At 35.7% G+C, this 18058-nt stretch overlaps 1 protein-coding gene across 31 annotated transcripts in view; it reads right to left on the bottom strand.

The window, feature by feature from the left end:
- The window catches only part of Nectin3 (nectin cell adhesion molecule 3), a 107663-nt gene that overhangs the window by 55073 nt on the left and 34532 nt on the right, over positions 1-18058 (bottom strand). For 11 of the 31 annotated variants that reach the window (XR_015632689.1, XR_015632690.1, XR_015632684.1 and 8 more), the window contains exons 3-6: positions 16732-17028; positions 15086-15203; positions 11970-12121; positions 5883-6387 (exon numbers count right to left, since the gene is read on the bottom strand). Coding sequence is in view for 10 of the 31 variants with exons in the window: in NM_001399228.1 (NP_001386157.1) it covers positions 5807-6387; positions 11970-12121; positions 15086-15203; positions 16732-17028 (1148 nt within the window). In the remaining 21 variants the exon portion in view is untranslated. Of the gene's footprint in view, positions 1-197; positions 6388-11969; positions 12122-15085; positions 15204-16731; positions 17029-18058 lie in introns of those variants that run through there. The other 20 variants (XR_015632682.1, XR_015632685.1, XR_015632680.1 and 17 more) reach the window with 4 other exon arrangements.

Here is an 18058-nt window from a genome sequence, read left to right as displayed (position 1 = left end):
AAAATATACATCTATTACTTAAAGACAAGCTCTCAAACTAGCCACTGTGATTAAATCATTCGAGTTTTCATGATGCATGGATTCCATGTGAACTGAGCTGCCTTTGAGAATACTTCATTAAGCCAAGTATCGAAAGATTTGACCCACAGAATAAGGGACTTTGTAAATTATTGAATCAAAAAGTCTAAAAACCAAGATTTTAAAAATGAAGCACATTTAATCATTTTTAAATATTCTGTGAGAAAAGGTTAACTTTTAAAATGAAGCACATTATGTATCCCAAATAGTGACAATTACACTGACATTTAAAAGTATTATTTATCACTTAAAATGTCCATTTCAGACTATCTTAAAATACATACAACTGAGTTTCTCTAGAAGCACAAATATACTTGGAATACATACTAATTTTAGCTCATGTTACAATCAAGAGTTTTCACTGATCTACAAGATAGACAAAAATAATAAAATAGAAATCTGGGATACATACAAGGTAACAGAAAAGACCATTTGTTAATTCCGTTGAAGTGTCATAAATCTACCATTTGAGACACACTTCTATGGACTGGCTCCCAGTGTGAGGAGGGAAGCGTGAATCAGGCACGCTGCAATGGGAAAGCACAGTTAACACATCCTAGCATGAGTAGGCCCTCTCTTCCTGTGTCTGCACTGAGGGCCAAGCGGCTGCCAGTGTCAGAGCGGAAAGCAAGTACTACGAGCCTCTGGGTGGAAGAACGCATCATCTCCTAGGAAGCAACCCCGTGTACACAATGGATCTTGAATGCGAGCAAGGTTCTAGACCGTACCAACAACTTGTAAAAATGCAGAGGATGCATTCAGGGTGCAATGGAACAACCAACACAGGGAAACTATCAGAAAATTAAGACATTTTTAGAGTGAAAAGACAGATGGAAGAAGCTCCCGGCATGTCAGCCAGAACACATGAAAAGGGAGTTCTAAAATTACAATGCACAGATCATACTTGGATCCTAATCAAAACCGCTGAAGTAACACAAATGTGAATACTTACTGCTTGAAATTAGAGAAATGTTCATTTTTGGTATAATAAAGATACCATGGAAACTTACTTTTAAAAAAGATACTATGGCTGGTGTTTAGAACAATCTTTATCTTTTAGAATGGATAAGGATTTACTCCCAATGAGGTAATGTCAAGAAGAGTGTCGGGCTTAAAATGCAACAGCAGTGGCATGGTAATAACCAAAGTGCTGGCTTTGAAACAAACAAACAAACAAATCTACAAGTAGGTTTTCCCTGAGACACTTCTGGCAACTGAAATGGAATAATTTCTGTATCGATGTATTATATAGCAGTATCGTGCATGTAAGGAATAAGGCTTTGGATTGTTGTCAAGAATTATGAATGACTTCTGTGGCACTATTACCGAGAGAGCTCACTGTCTCTGCTGTCATCATGGGGTGCAGCTACAGCAGCAGCAGAATGCTACTTTCTTCCCATAATGAAGTAAGCTTTACTATTCCAAATTGTAACCAGTATTAACTACTGCCAAACGCCAATAACATAATACAGTGCGACCTTTTGTAAAACTAGGCTGAGTCTCACTACTCAGTATCATGTTTTAAAAATCTGGACGTACCATAAAAGAAGAAAACAGACATATGTAAGCAGAGACATGCTTAAAACTTTGAAGTTGGAATATGCTGACACTATTATGAAGGTGCTCTCATGAGTGAACTCTTATGTGTATACCATGAAGTGAACAAAACAAAGTGTATGCCACTTGAAAGGGCTGCTTGTTCAAAAACAGCTTGGAAAAATATATGCCATTGTTAAAAATAACGAACAGTAAACAGGAAATTGATTATAATGTGTTACTTCTATTCAAAACAGTTCATAAGCAGTAAGTAAACACCACTAAATGGCAAGCTAAGTATTTCTTAAATGGAGCTAATTTCAAAATAAAAACCAACTGATTTCTACACACAAGGGTTCCAGGATTCCAAAATGTCACATTACAGTGATGTACAAATCCCTAGCAATCTATGAAATGAATATAACCTGTACATATCCTCCTACAGACTTTTACCTTCAGATCATTTAAGATGCCTAATGATTTGTAAATTCTGTGTAACTGTTGTACGTAGTGCTTAAGAAGAGGTGAGATAAACAAGTTGGGTGTTTGATGCAGATGCAGTTTTTCAAATATTTCTGAATATCATTGATGATGAACACACAAATAGCTACAGATTACGTGTTAAAGCCAAACCACACAATGGCTAACATGTCAATGTGGTTAACATGTCAATGTGGCTAACATGTCTACTTATAGGCACTGTCAAGTTTACTTAACTCTATCGTTAACCTGATATTAGCTGTTTGTGAAGACAAATGACGTAGACTCTAATTTCTACGAGTCCAATGGCATTTTAAGGGTTAATTGCAAGGACAGTGGGCTACGCATACATGAAATAAAACACAGGCACAGAAGCTCATATGAGAATGAAGAAAAGAATACAGAATTGAGCTTCATTTTAGAAGTATACCACTGAAAGGCTTTGTTTGAAAGTCTATTTCATGATTTACTGCATGGCAATCAATGAGGGTCATCACCTAGTAAGTAACTTGGTTACACTAAAACGGAAGAAAACTGAACCCAGTGTCAAAAAACATCTGAGAAATACGTCCCCCTTTCTGACAGGTCATTTCCAATAAACAAGTAGGGGAGAAAATCTGTTTATATTCTAGACTCTAGATTAAAAATTCAGTATGTGTGCCATTTTTCCTCTCATACTTTATGTTATTACTTCCATATATGACCTATTATATTTATATACTTTGACAGTCTTTATCAAAATCACATCAAATATTTTTGCATATGACATGGCTACATTCTTGCCAAATTTTGCACTTATTCTAAATCCTATAATCCCTTAGTGTAAAATGTGTAGCTATAGTTTCTTCCTAAACTTTTCACACATGGGTGACTATCAGAAGCAGTAGTTACTACTAAAAAACGTAATGACTTCTTTATATATAGACAGCTGTGTGTATGGGGGGGAGTGGCAGGGGAGAAACACACACAGAGCTCTTATCAGGCACATGGTTAAATACCAAATGTTTAAATATAATCAAGTACTATTTTATAGTTAACTTGTAGCTTATGGAAGTTGAGTGTATTTTAATAAAATTTTATTGGAAGAAAACAATTTGTATTATTGAAATATGTTTACCAGTAGGAAAGAAACCATGAAGTAAATATAAAAATGTAAAAACGGTTCAAAACATATCAAAGTAACAAAAGTAAACATGGTCTCAATAGAGTAAAAATTATCTTTCAAATTTTTTAAGGAGTTGTGATTTTTATATACCTGACAATCAGCTGTGCACGGAATCAGTATTCATATGAATACTTGTGTTCACAGACAACCCCCTACATACAGTGTATGTACATAAAGCTTTAATGAACAAGAGTGCAATGCTTCCAAAAGCCTTAAGTACCAGTGTAAGATTCCTAGAACCTGCCAAGCCTCTAGCATGCCAAGTGATCCAAATTATGGATACAGACTGTATCAAATACTCTACAGGTCTTGAGATTGCCCTTTGCCCACAAATCAAACAAAATGCCTAGACTAGCCAGTTCATAAACAAAACACAAAGGGGTTCATCATCTGTAGGTACGTGAAGTTCAGGACACAGTTCTCAAGAGAGCATTGCTCATTTCTTTTACATTAGATATTTAAGTGGAGATTTATATAGAAGCCTACATGTGACCACTCTGCTTGGACTCATACAACACATCAAAACCCCACTTCTTAAGATAAAATCTTTGATCAAAAGAGCAATAAATTCTTATCTTTCACGGAAAGAAATTTTAGACCTATTTTTCCTGTGGCTTATATTATTACTGATAAAGTTAGTTCTGTCACAGTGTATTATTACTAAAAAGTGTACTTCCAACAACTTGAACTAAGGTGTCTGTATTAAACATAGTGATTAAACATATTAAAATATTAAAAGTGATATATTGGCAAGCTAACTATACTACTCAATCTTCTGTTATTGCCTTGTAATACATGTTGGGGTAGAGCTAATTTTAATAACACTGCTAAAGAAAAATAGTGTCTAATCATTCAGAATAAAGCTTTCACTACTTACAATATTTTAGGAATATGTCACAATTCTGTCTTCTATATGAAACATATAATAAAAATCTATTATATATATGTATATATAATTCACACATATATATGAATGAAAGAGGATTGGGAGTAGGTGGTTGGTGGTGGTTGGCATCTAATTTGCTTTATTATTAAAAATAATTTATGTTATGATTCATTTAATAACATCTTCAATGTCCTGGCAAGACACTGGTTCTACACAATCCTTTCCCACAATCAATCCATAGAAAAACATTCTTCGGGCCTTAAAGCAGTTTCCATTATCACAATTTTAAGAACTCTACTGCAGAAGTAATTTACCATACAAAGAATATTAACATTTGAAGATTTATATAACATCTCAGAAGTTACATGATACTGGAAAGAATGTAGTTAATGAGCTATATGAAACAAATGAACAAAATAAACCCCCAAAAATCTCATGTTTCCAGTTTTAATTTGAAAAAAAAAATCCAAACAAACAAACAAAGGGAAAAATTTGAAACATATACATCCAATTAGGAGAAAATGAAGGAAAAAGGGAGGGAGCACCAGTATCCATCAGCAAGTGTTATCAATGACTAGTTATGTACTTCACCTTTCTCTTAACGAAACCTCAAGCTTCAAAGTTTAGTTTAATATTGTTTTTGTACATGTACCCGTTTGAACAATACCAACATTAAATAACTAAAACAAGAAGATCTAGAAAACCCTTTGTATAGGTTCTTGGATGGAACGACTCACGTCTAACCCTGGCACACAAACAGACTCAAGTACCCTCTCTGTCCTGTACCGCGTTTTCATCATTGTTCACACGCTTAGCAAATAAAGCATTAAAATAAGGTTAATGCTTCCTGTACCAAAACCATGTTCACAAACAACTAAAGAATTTTCTTCCAGAGATGAAAAAATTATTAATTATTGTGTCAGGAGGCATATATTTTATTACTCTTGCATGTATTTTGGACAAAAATAGTGAAGAGCCACTTCTGCTCTTGCACACATCACACTCACTGAGTTTATGGCCACAGTTTTAGTGCAACAGAATCTCACTGAGAAGCCACTCTACAGTAATTACGGCAAGGCTCACTTAAATGCAGAGGTGAAGATCCTAACTACACAAGACTTAGAAAATAATGTTTGCAGAGGAAAAGATACTCCATCAGGATGAATGATTTCAGTATACTAAAAATATAGAAGCATTTCTTGAATGAGTTTTACTGTCAATTTTGATGGAGTATACTTAGTGGTGATAAGTTTTGAGAGGTATATGTTACACAATCATTATACTTGAGATTATAGTCTTAGGTAAATATTTAATACGCAATGCCAAGGTAGTTTCATTTTTTTCTGTTTTTAATTTTTATACCAAAAACGTCATACATTTAACGTTGACATCTTTCTTACCTGTGTGCCTCAGACCAATAAAAGTACTCTGCATTAGAATTTAAATCTGGAGACAGTAGTATAGCAGTGAAAAACTGTAAAGCAGCTCAGATACATTGAACCCAGGTTTTACATTTTCATTTGTCAGATCAGAATATAAAAAGTAAGCTCGAAATCAACTTGAAAAAGCTTATTCTTCCTCAAGAAAAAGTATGAACAATCTGAAAATGATCAACTAGTATGAATGAAACACTGTACATAGTGAAGTCACATCAGTGGCTGTTAAACATACCACTCCCTCCTGGAAATTACGGAACCATCTACATGGGAAACTAAATCATCTTCATTTTCATTATACCGTTCATCACTGACGAACTTCATTCCCATTTTTAGATCTTCGTAATAATCCATCGGTCTTTCAAACCTAGTGAGATTCTCTACATTATTCCACTGAGTTTTCTCGGGCTCTTCTAAGTAGTCTTTACGTATTAGGTTGTTCACTGGGGCTTTGTTTTCCTTTTTCACACTGTCTGGGTAAGAATCATGCTCATCGTGTTGAAGAACATCGATCTGCGACTCTTTTTGCATGTCTGATGGTGGAATGTAGTTTTTGGCAAAGTAGTCTCCACGAAACGTCCGTCGTCTCCTATAGCAGAATACTCCAGCCAAAATGCTCACAAGCACTACGAAGAGAGCCCCACCCACTACGCTAGCAATGATGGTGCCAATTGTGTCATCCTTAAGTGTTGCCAAAGTTGACAATGGGAAGGGCAACTTTTTATGTTCTGTTGCTAGATCCTGGACGTCAGCAGTTGAGGAACGCCACTGAACTGTAGGCTGAAGGGTGGTGGTAGTGGGAGGATCTAATGGAAACAGTAAAGACAGACAAGACACAGAAAGGCAGACAATGTCAATGAGGCTGAGTCAGCAGCAGGGAACAGGCACCACAGTTAAGGAATACATGTTCAAATAACAATAGTTTTTCATTCTTAATTTAAGATTAAAAAGTTGCATTACTTAACAGATATTTTTTAAAAATCCTGACACTTCAGTCTGTCACCAGTGAAGTAAGGAAGAGAAGGCAGTGGTGTGTTGGAAGCCACTGATTCACACTTGAGTACTGCGCTCAAAGGCATGGCTACTGCTCGTCGTCGAAAGCGGCCTATGCAAGGCCGGCTTTAGAATTATCATACATAATTTCAATTAAATCAAAATTTCAAATGTGTAGCCTGTGAGCCATAATCAAAAGGAAATAAAATAAAAATTGGCAATAAAATATTTTCTTAATATGCACGTTTACTTATTATATAGTTATCTTTTAAAAGAATGAAAAACCATAGTCTTGTTAAGTGGACATACTATATAAATTGTGGGTTTAATAATTCTCTCAAAAATATTTTTCTTAAATACAAAATACTATAATGTTCTTATGAAAAATATATAATAGTAAAGACCATTATTTGGTAATTTAAAAAAAATAAGGAGGTATGTAAACTGTCAATCAAGTGCACTATTATTAAATGAGTATAATATATACAGAGTAGAAATATAATAATCACCTCTAATAATCAAGGTAATATAGTGAGCATTTGTAACATTAAGGAATTTCAACTGTATTTGTATAATTCCATACCATTGTTTTAGGATAGACTGTAAAAGAGAATAGCTAATATTTTAGAGAGAACATTCTAATAATATTTAAGTATTAGATGCAAATGGATCATTTATTGACATTATATTAGAGTAGCCATTAAAATTGAAAAGTAACTAAACATAAATAGTAAAAATTAAAGATTGGTTAATTGTCCATTAAGTAATATCTGTAGGCCATGTTATACACAGTCCTAGAGTTTAAAGATGAGTTTAAAATGTTGAGTTTTTCGTAGATAAAAATAAATAACCCAAATGGTAATCTCCTAAAATTAATTTTTATGTGAGTGGTTCTGATAGAACTTTTTAAAATGATTGTTAGAAAAGTACTAAATCTACATGGGGTAAGTTATTCTAACGTCACAAGCTAAAGAAATGTACTTACTGAAACAGGATTCATCACGGAATGCCATATGTATAGAATGTGGTAAAAATTTAGCAAGTACAGCATTAAAAAAAGCCACCAAATACTGTAACCTCTTTTCCTATGGTTTTAAGCTGCTATAAGGGGAAATTCTGATGGGTGCTATCAAATGCTACATGTATGTGAGTCTAGGAAGACTTTGTGAGACAATCTTCTCTAGATGGGCAAGTTCACTTTGAAGAAAGTGTGCAAATGTGAAACTGAAGGATTCCTTTTAGCATCAAAGGAGTAAAGCTTCATATGATCCAACTTCAAGAAATTAAGGTGCTAAAGAAGTAAGACAAAAACGGGGTTGGGGATTTAACTCAGTGGTAGAGTGCTTGCCTAGCAAGCGCAAGGCCCTGGGTTCGGTCCCCAGCTCCGAAAAAAAGAAGACAAAAACCTAAGCTCTTATATGAAACAATATATGTATAATTTTAGGGGAGTAACAGGGCAGCCAATTTACTGAACGATAATATGTAAAGGAAAAATGTACTAGCACATTGAAAAAAATACAAATTGCCTACATTAATTATTTAAAACTTATCCATCTCTACATATCTCTATACATGGAGCTGTTCAAAGCTTAGAACGACCCTAACGCCCTAGTTTTCTTAGAGCAATACATACACCCGAGTTCCTACCAACTAAAAAATATAAAACTCAACAGTGTTATAATATGTTGATGCAAAATTTGAACTTTATTTCCATTTGCAAAGTTCTTTATGCATACACAAATGGATATCTACTGGTTTTTTTCATATTTAACAAAAGAAAGATTTCAGAAAAATTTAACAAAAATATTTAAAACTTAGTTAGCCTTATTAGTGGTCCTGGCAACTTTTCAATTAACTATTCTCCTTAACTAGTGTTAAAGACAGCATAGCCAGTGTCAGTAGTACAAGAGTGAGCACTTCATTTTACATCTTAAGCAACGGACATATGGTAATTGTATTTTGACCTAGAATGAATCTTGGTTCATGCATAGAGTCAAATGTTTTAATCATCAACAGCTACCCATCTATAGTGATTTGAAAATCACATCCTCACTCCTTATTGTTTCAATCAGACATCTGTATTATTTGCTAACTGTATGACATATAAAAAGACAAATATAAAAACTGCAGTTGATTCTAAGATCTCTACCAAAGGAAAGGTCTTTTTAGTCTGTTTTGCCGATGACTTAATTAGTTCTGCCAATTAGAAGAACAAATAGTACATTCAGGAATATCCTTGTAGCTATAAGGCACAATTCAATCTATTAATAAATATGTTAAAATTAAATATATTGACCTTAACTTTTTTCTATATTGGTTGTTAAAATTTTAAAAACTTCATATCTTAAAATTAGAAATCACCATTTATAGATTCTTGAATTTATGCCTGGATCCCAAAATTAATAATATGAAATTCTACTGTGCAGAGGAGTGGGAATATCAGGCTTGGGTACTGATGTAAAATGTTGTGATTTGACACACATTTTCAGAGAAAATTTTCTATTTTCAGAGAAGTGGTAAATTAGTTACAGGAGGGGGCAAGCAAACAGCAAATCAGGAAAACACAATGTCCAGCAGTCAGCTAGTCCTGGGCTAAAAGCCACAGAGTGACACTCAGCTCGGGTACAGTGCAGCAACCTGAATTCAATCCTCTCTAATCATGAGCCATGGCCTTCTGTCCTAAACCTAATGACCATGAACACGGAAAAACAGATATGTTAAAAACAAATTTACTCACAGTTACTACATCCATAGCTTCCTAGTAAAACTCTTGATTATATATTTTTAAAAGTAAACCTAACACTGAGATGGCATCTTACTGTACCATATACAGCCTTTCATCCTGACAAAAGCCCAGCAGGTTGAAGAAAAGGCACCTTGGAAACGCACCAGCACACCGAGGATACTTAAAAGAACACACAGTAGTAAAGAGGGCAACTACAGGGGCAGAGACATCAGCACCATAGACTCTGCCTAGGAAGTAACATCTAATTCTTGATCACTTCATAAGCACTACCTCACACAAAGTTATCGTCTTCAGCAGTACTCTGAGGAATTAAACCGATGTCTCATTTTTACTCAAAGTTGTCTCCGCATTTTATAACAATTTAAATAGATTTTGATTTTTAAAAAACTAACCAGTTCCCTAAAGAAAAATAAGGTTACTTCTTTGCTAAATCTAATTTTTTTCACTCATGCAGCAAAAGTGTATGGGATACCTACTGTATGTTACAGATTATTGGACATGGCAACAATGTACCCATGAATAATAAAGTAGACACAAACCCTTGACCTCTAAGTGTTAACTTCTAGTGGGGATAAAAGTGGGTACACATATGAATAAAATACTAACAAGTACCAAGGAAAACAAGGCAGAGAACAGGGGTGGCAATCAGGTACAGAGAATCCCAGAAGAGAGATTCTGTTGGAGATGGTGATATTTTGGAAAGGGAAGTAAGGAAAGAGTTACCAGGCCTGCAGACTTTCAGAGACAGGAAATGCACACAGTCAGAAGCATGCCTGGTCTGTTCAGTGGAAAGGCGGAGCCACTGAGCACTGACAGAGATGACGCTAGGACTGCAAGCATGCAGAGGGCCTTGCTATTCACAATCAAGATCTACTTTAACCCAGTAAATGGAGTTCACGAAAGGTTTTAAGAAGAGTGACATAATCTAATGCACTCTTTCAAAGACTGGCTGCTTGTGTGAATACAGACTGAAGGGTGACAGGTTCAAAGAGGGAGACTAACAACTTTACAGGTAAAGAGTTCTGGTTGTTCTTGATCAAAGTGGTAACAGCAGAAAAGGTGAAGAGTGGATTAATATTCCATATAATGGGTGCAGGAAAGCTGATGCTGGTTTAATGGTAGACTGGAGTATAGAAGAAAGAATGATAAGAAAGTTGATTTAAAAGGGCTGTGTCTTGAGTGAATGCAGTGACAGAAGTCATAAGCAACTGAAGGGAGAAAGTGATAGAGTTTGCATCAAGGGGCAGGAGAAAAGTCAGGCCAGATCTTGATTTTGAACAAGGTAAGTTGTAAATGTCTACTGAATTTCTGCATGGAATTCATGATTATAAATAGGTGACTGCAAATGAAGGCCAAGAATTCTTCAAAATAAAACAGAACAAATTACAACCCTGGAGTAGAGTTTGGCTGTCACCTACGGAATCAGTACACATATGTAAGAGACCAACTTAAACCTGGGTATGTAAAGAAGATAGAACAGTAACATTGGAGCTAAGGTCATTACCTCATAGGAAGCGGAGTAAAAGGAACAACAGGTAAGTACTCCTCAGGAAACTAAAATTTAAGTCTCCAAAATAATTTAACTACACACTGCCTATGGTTATTTTTCAACAGAAGAAGTAACTAATACTTTCATCCCCTTCCCACCAAAACGCTGTTACTAAGGAGCGGTAAGTGAATGCACAGGGCTTTGTGTTCCCTCTGAGTATCACCCAGGAAACCAGAACCGCTGGTGTACGCCAGCACTGATCCACGGCTTGTCCTGAGGACAGGTGAGCACCTACGCAAGCACTGTCACCTGCCTGTAGTGACACTGGGGCACACACAGGGTCACACAGAACTGGCAGCAAAGCATACTGTTTTCTAAAATCTGTAACACATTCTTACACTTGCAGAGACTTAGAACCACAACTATTCATTCCGTAGTAGAAAACTTCATCTGAGGGCCCTTCTTTTTCTCATTCTCATTTTCTATGAAGTAGATGTGAGCACTGCTATATCCTTCTGATCATTAAGAATTATTCAAAGAATTTAATGTATTTTCCCTGTTTCAGTACCTTATGGGTAATTAATAAAAAATATGGGTTTTGTTCTTATATTTTATAAATGCTCAAATTTATACTGAATTAACAAAACTTTCATAGTGAAACAGTATGTGAAAAATACATTTTCAGGGTTTAAAAACTTAGAAAAAATATCAAATTTTACATCATTAAAACACAGTAGCATTTTTACTTCACTTCTCATTACTCTAAAATGGCAGTCCCATCTCCAATGGCAAGCAATGTTATTTCCAAAGCCAAAATAAAAAAGTTAATAGCACATTTTACTTATCAGACAATTACATGCAGAGCAGAAAATAAAGAAGGAAAACAAAACAAAACACTGTTCATTGTTTAAACACAATTTAGAAAGGCATGCTAGGGTCAAGCTATATGAAGAAGTGGCTGACTACACATGTTGACCTCTCTTAAAGACTACTGCTTTACACATCTTAGATGCTCTTACTCTATCATAGCCCCTTTATGGTCTCTTAAATTTCCTATCAATGAAGCTGAACTGCTATGAGGAAAAGTACTGTTCAGTACTAGCTTACGATTATTATGATATGACTACTTTGACTCATCTCAGAAAAAGGCAATGGCTTACCTGAAATGTAGATGACCTTTTGATCACTTCTTTGACCAAGGGAATTTGTCACTTTACAGACATAAACACCAGAATAATTGAAAGTCAGTGGATGAACAAAATGAAGAGTATTGTCTGACGCCAATAAACCATCAGGCCATTCTCCATCCAACCTAAATGTTTAAAAAGCATAACATTATTTTAAATAGCTTCAAATAGCAAACCCCTATAATTAAACTGTTGTACTTTTAGGATACCAGTAAAACTCTTGTGTCCATTACCTATAATTACTTATGAAAGCATACAATTTTCATTTCAATAAAGATGAACTATACAAGTCCATTAAATACATACACTTCTTTGGAAAATTAATCCATGTGTGTTAGATAGGTCTGCATAATGAAAGGGAAGATTTTCAAAGCTTTTATTAAATTGCATCAATTACATATATACCGCATCCTGATAACTATCACCCTCCACATCTCTGAAGCTCCATACCCCCTTCTGCCAAACCCACCCTATTCATGTCTTTTTATGATATACCGAGTTTAACCAGACTACTGGTATGATCATGTATTTGGAACTATCTACTGGAGGTTAGTGGCTCATCCTTGGTACCTAACTGAAAACAATGTTATTTCTTCCCTTCCCCGGGGATATAGGAATAGCTAATAGTTTGGTAAGTAGAGATGGGTCCTATTAGTCCCTTCCTGACTGGTGACAGGTTGAGTCATGTCCAGGACTAGTACAGACTGCTGCAGCTAAAACTTCCTTCCATCTTCCTGCCTTTTATTTCCCACTCACTCTTCACAGTATTTCTCTAGCCTTTGATGGAGTGGTATATATGTCCTATTCATCACTGAGTGTTCAACCATCACTCAAGTCTCAGGACCCCGAGCAGCCATTAAGTCTCGATACCATTCACTGTTGAGGGAAACTAAATCTGTAGATCAATCCTGGCACAAAAATCAACTCTAAATGGATGGAAGACCTCAACGTAAAACCACACGTTCTGAAACTATTAGAAGAAAAGGAACGAAATGTGTACAAGATACAGTCATAGGCAAGGGTTTTTAAATAGGAATTGAGTCACTCAGAAAACAAAGTCAACAATCAACAAACTAGATCTCGTGAAATTAAATGGCTGTGTACAGCAAAGAAAAGCCCAGTCAAAGAAAAATCTTTACCAGCTATACACATCTACAGAGTTAATCTATACACACAAGAAAAAAAATCAAGAAAATCATCTAATTCTTAAAACAGGCTATGGAGTTAAGTCCTAGTTTGCTGTAAGTGTCAGTCTGATATTGCCTTGAGTCACATGCGATGGAAATCTCAATTGAAGGATTTCCCACATCAGACTGTATTATGGGCATGCTTGGGGGAAATGTTTGATTATTAATTGATTTAGGAAGGCACAGTCCACTGTGGACACCAAATTCCTACGTAAATGAAACTGGACAAAAGCTAGCTAGTTAAGGAGTCAACACGCAGCATTGCTCAATGGTTTCTGCTTCATTTTCTGACCTAATTTTCCCTGATAATGGACTATGACCTGTAAATGGGCACAAACCATTTCTTCCCTAAGTTGCTTTCTGTCAGAGTGTTTTACCACATGAATAGACAGCAAAGTAATAATCTAAACAGGTAATTCTCAATGATGATGATAATGATACAAAAGGCTAATACCCACTTTTAAAAATTTAGACATCGTTAGCCATGAAAGAATAAAGAATCAAACTACTTTGAGAGCTGATTTCATCCATTAGCATGGCTATCATCAAGGAAGAAAAGTGAGGAGCTAGAGACGTGACTCAGCAGTTAAAAGCATTTATTGTTATTGAACCAAGACCTGTGCTTGGTTCCTAGCACCCATATGGCACCTCACAATAGTCTCTCTACACATCCAGAAGATATAAAGCCCTGTGGTGTCTTCATGGGCTTCTATGTGAACATGGTATGCATATGCAAGCACATACACATAAAATCAAACAAAATATAAATAATCAACTGACAACAAATGCTGTCAAGGCTGTAGACAAAGAGGAACACATAGTCACTGTTAGTGAGAGTATGAAAATCAGTTCTTCAAAATACTAGAAATAGAACTATCACCCAGCTCTCCACTGCTAGGGATAAACCCAAAGGACTCTACATCCTACTACAGAGATATTTGTTCATCCATATTCAATGATGCTTTATTCACAACAGCTAAGAAATGAAATCAGCTTAGATGTTCATCAATTGATGAATGGATGATTAAAAATGTAGATAGACATAATATAATTTTATTCAACTGAGAAGAAAAATGAGATTGAATCTGTAAGTAAATGGAACTGGAAAAATGATGGGGTAACCCAGGCCCAGAAACAAAGCATGCCGTGTTCTTTCTCATATCTAGACCTCAGCACTGAATCTTTAGATTTGTGTTCAGCTTCAAGTACCTGTGAAAGCCAGAAAGGGGCCCCTGGGGTTGGGTATGTAAGAAAGGGGGTGCAGTACAATATGGGTGGTGTGGTGATAGGAAAGTGAACGGAAGGGACAGGAGAAATGCAAAGTGCAAGGTTTGTGGTAGGGGAGGCAGGGAAATTACAAGGCAGAGAGATCAATGATGTAGACCTAAAGAGGCCATATGCAGACTTGCTAACTGAAATATAAGCCAAAATCAAGAGGGAGAGCTAGAAGAGCCATTCTGCGTATCTCAGTTAATGCCACTCCTAAATCCATGGATTACTAAACAAAAATAGCACTAGATATGAGATGCCTCTTTATTAGCTAAGCCCTGGAGACCCCAACAATAGAGCCTCTTGTCATTTCTCAAGATTGCCCGACAGAATTAGGTAAGAGTCTACTGCTGAAACTATCACGCACCCTAAGGGAAGTGGAAGCTTCCTCACTGCAGGAAGCTGTCATCACATGACAGCAGTTATAGGTGAAAGGGGGAGGAGGGGAAGCTAAAATCTCTAACACTGCTGCCAGTATCCAGAGACAGAAATACCACTATTGAGAAACTTTCCATTTGTTTAATTTCTTTAGCTATTAATTTAATTATGCACTGATTAAAATCAGCCTTAGTGCATTGAAGAATACATTTCTCTTTTAAACGATTGGTTACTGTGACTTTAACTACGTATTACCTGCTCCACACAGACTTGAAGGGTGGAGGATTTGCGTCAGCATTACACTTGAGGTTAACACCTTTTCTTCCCACAAACCAATTTCCATCATATCCTGTCACTGAGACTTCAGGAGCATCTATAAAAATCAATGCACATAGGACACAATTATCTATTGTTAGGAATAAATACACTGTACAATGAAAAACCATTAATGCAATAGATAAGCTTTAGAAAAATGGAAATTATTTTTCCTTACTTTCAACATAATCACTAGGGAAGGTAAAATTCAGTAAACAGTACTTGACTAAGACAATGAATGAATAAATTGATGACTGGATGAATGGAATTCAGACACCAGATAAACAAAAGTCACCCAAGACTCTATTTAGCATGAACACTGAATGTAAGACTTCATAAACCCTATTTATGAAAGACATAGCCACATAAACAAAAAAGTACAATGTGGTACTTAAGACCTGGCATTTAGGTACTGCCTTAGCTTTAGTACCAAGGACCTTATAAAACTGTCTTGAAAAGGATGTTCAATCTAAGAGAAGTAAGATTTATACCTTAAAATTAAGTACCATTTGGCTGACATGGAAAGCCATGGCACACACTTTTGAGACTCTAAGTATAGTATATCTAGTACTGGCTGCTACAGTAATAAAAGAAACCATTTGCTCACTGCAGCCCAAGGGACTACAGCACATGCAGGGCATAAGCACACTTACATAAGTGCACTGAGTGTAATCGAAACTCCTCAGCCTGGCATTTCGGCAACAAGTAACAACAACACAACGTCAAAACCCCATACAGATGACGTCAAAACCCCATACAGATGACATCAACTGTCACACCTAACTTCAACACCTGCTAACCATCTCACCAATCCGCCTAACACTAGTCACCCTTGCTAAAAAATATAAGCAACCACCTTTAATTCAAAAAAATGAAAATGCTAAACAAATTATAATGTATCAAAACAGCAACTGCTGAAGTGAGATGTAGATACGCGTGAAATATAAAAACATGTCAGAGAACTCCTCTAACTTTAAAGTACAGGCAGCTTTGACTCTTATATGTAGTTTTACTATTTCAAAATATTTACTTTAAAATACTTTCAAATACGTAAAAAATTATATGATTTTTTTGGGGAGGTTCAGCTTACAATACCAGAGAAAGACAGACTTTCAAATTGCTAAAATGTATCTAGAAAGTAAAGGGGAATTTGTTTTGTTTTGTGTTTCGCTTTCTGAAACAGGATTCTGTGTGGCCCCAGCTGTGGTGGAACTCGGCTCTGTGGACCACGCCGGCCTTGAATTCACAGAAATACTTCTCATGAGTGCTAGGATTACAAGTGAGAGCTCCACTACTACCTGGCTAAGTAAAAGATTCTTATGGAAAACAATAAGACCCAGGACTGGTTTAGCAGTCCAGTGAGAGACAATGGAGTTGCTTGTCAAGTACACATCTGAATTACAAGTTTCCACAGCTTCCTTAAAGCTAGCCTACTTTAAAGTCTCAAAACAACAAAATTAAGCACATATATAATTGGAATAACTCCACTGTAGAATACCTGCATACTCAGACCAAAAGCCATGACCTTTGTCAACAGAAGACAACACACTGTGTGACTGTTGAAAGCAGTGCTGGTGTGTACTTACACTGGATGTCGAGTATGAAAGAGTATCGAATGTCCTTTTCTAAGGCTGGATGTTTTACAACACAAGTAATTCGCCTTCCTCTAGCAAATCTTGTGGGAAACAGCTTGTATTGGCTGATAATCGTTGCTGTTTCATTGGGAAAAGAAGTTATAGTAGATTCCATTTCGCCGAGATCCCCTTCCCAGTCAATACGTGCAACTGGTTTTCCAGTGGCCGCTATACAAACGGCTGCTACGGTCTCATTTCCTCCATCAATTAAAGAGTCTGGCCCTTTCATCAGGCTCACGGTGGGTTCAACTGTTTAAGAAAAAAGGTACTTCAATTAAGATAGTAACTTACAATTTGTTCTAGCCAGATCTAGAAATATTTCATAATCTTAGGGACATATACAAATAAAATAATATAAGTATTTTTTTAAGTAATGCCAACATCAACTACATTTCTAGAACAAGAAGACAAATTTTAAATTATCACCACAAAGATAGCTGTCCCTGATAAAGTTTCATATTCAGAGGTGAATGAACTATATCCCAATTAATTAAACACATCAGTGACCTTGATCATAATTTCCTTTATGATATTAAAACCATTACTTTTTGGAACTTTTATACTTTAAGAATGTGGTGTGTGTGTGTGTGTGTGTGTGTGTGTGTGTGTGTGTGTGTGTGTCTTACTTCACTCTAAGGAAATGTTACTGGTTCTGCTCCACCTCTAGTTCATACGTTTCCTTACCTACCTCCTACTGAGAAACAGAGGAAAGGAAAGAAAGGTAACGAGTAAGTTTATAGCAAATAGCCCAGTATCCACCACCATCTAAACTAAAAATAGCAGTTCCAAAGTTCCTTATCTCTCTTTATCTTACCTTATGCTCTTTAATGCTAACTTGGTAAATGAACTTTAAATATCTTCTCATTAAAATCATTATGACAAACCCAAACCAGACAGCCTTCCTTTACCTGCACTTGAAGTGCATAACAGAACTGCTATACATTATTGTGAGGTTTTCTTTTATCCAACCTTGGATATAATAGGTTTATATTTATTTATTTATCTTTGTTTTTAAATTCATGTCAACTATTTATTTTCCCATGACTTAGATCCTTGTGGAATTTTAATTACTGCAGAATTTATTTATACAGTAAGTCATTTATTCATACCAGAATTTATCGCTAGTATATACTAGGGTTGTTCCCTATTTTTCCTAAATAGCTCTACAATCATCACTCATATTCATATTATGGTATATTTATAACAAAAAAATTTTTTTTGGTTTGTACCAAATACTAGACCTGCTTCTATGTTTATTTTCAGTTTCACCTAAACTTAC

Source organism: Rattus norvegicus, chromosome 11 (genome assembly GCF_021556685.1).
Source record: "Rattus norvegicus strain SHRSP/BbbUtx chromosome 11, alternate assembly SHRSP_T2T, whole genome shotgun sequence".
Lineage (NCBI taxonomy): Eukaryota > Metazoa > Chordata > Mammalia > Rodentia > Muridae > Rattus > Rattus norvegicus.
The sequence above is the reverse complement of the archived record's forward strand: the minus strand, read 5'-3'. Positions and strand labels throughout refer to the sequence as shown.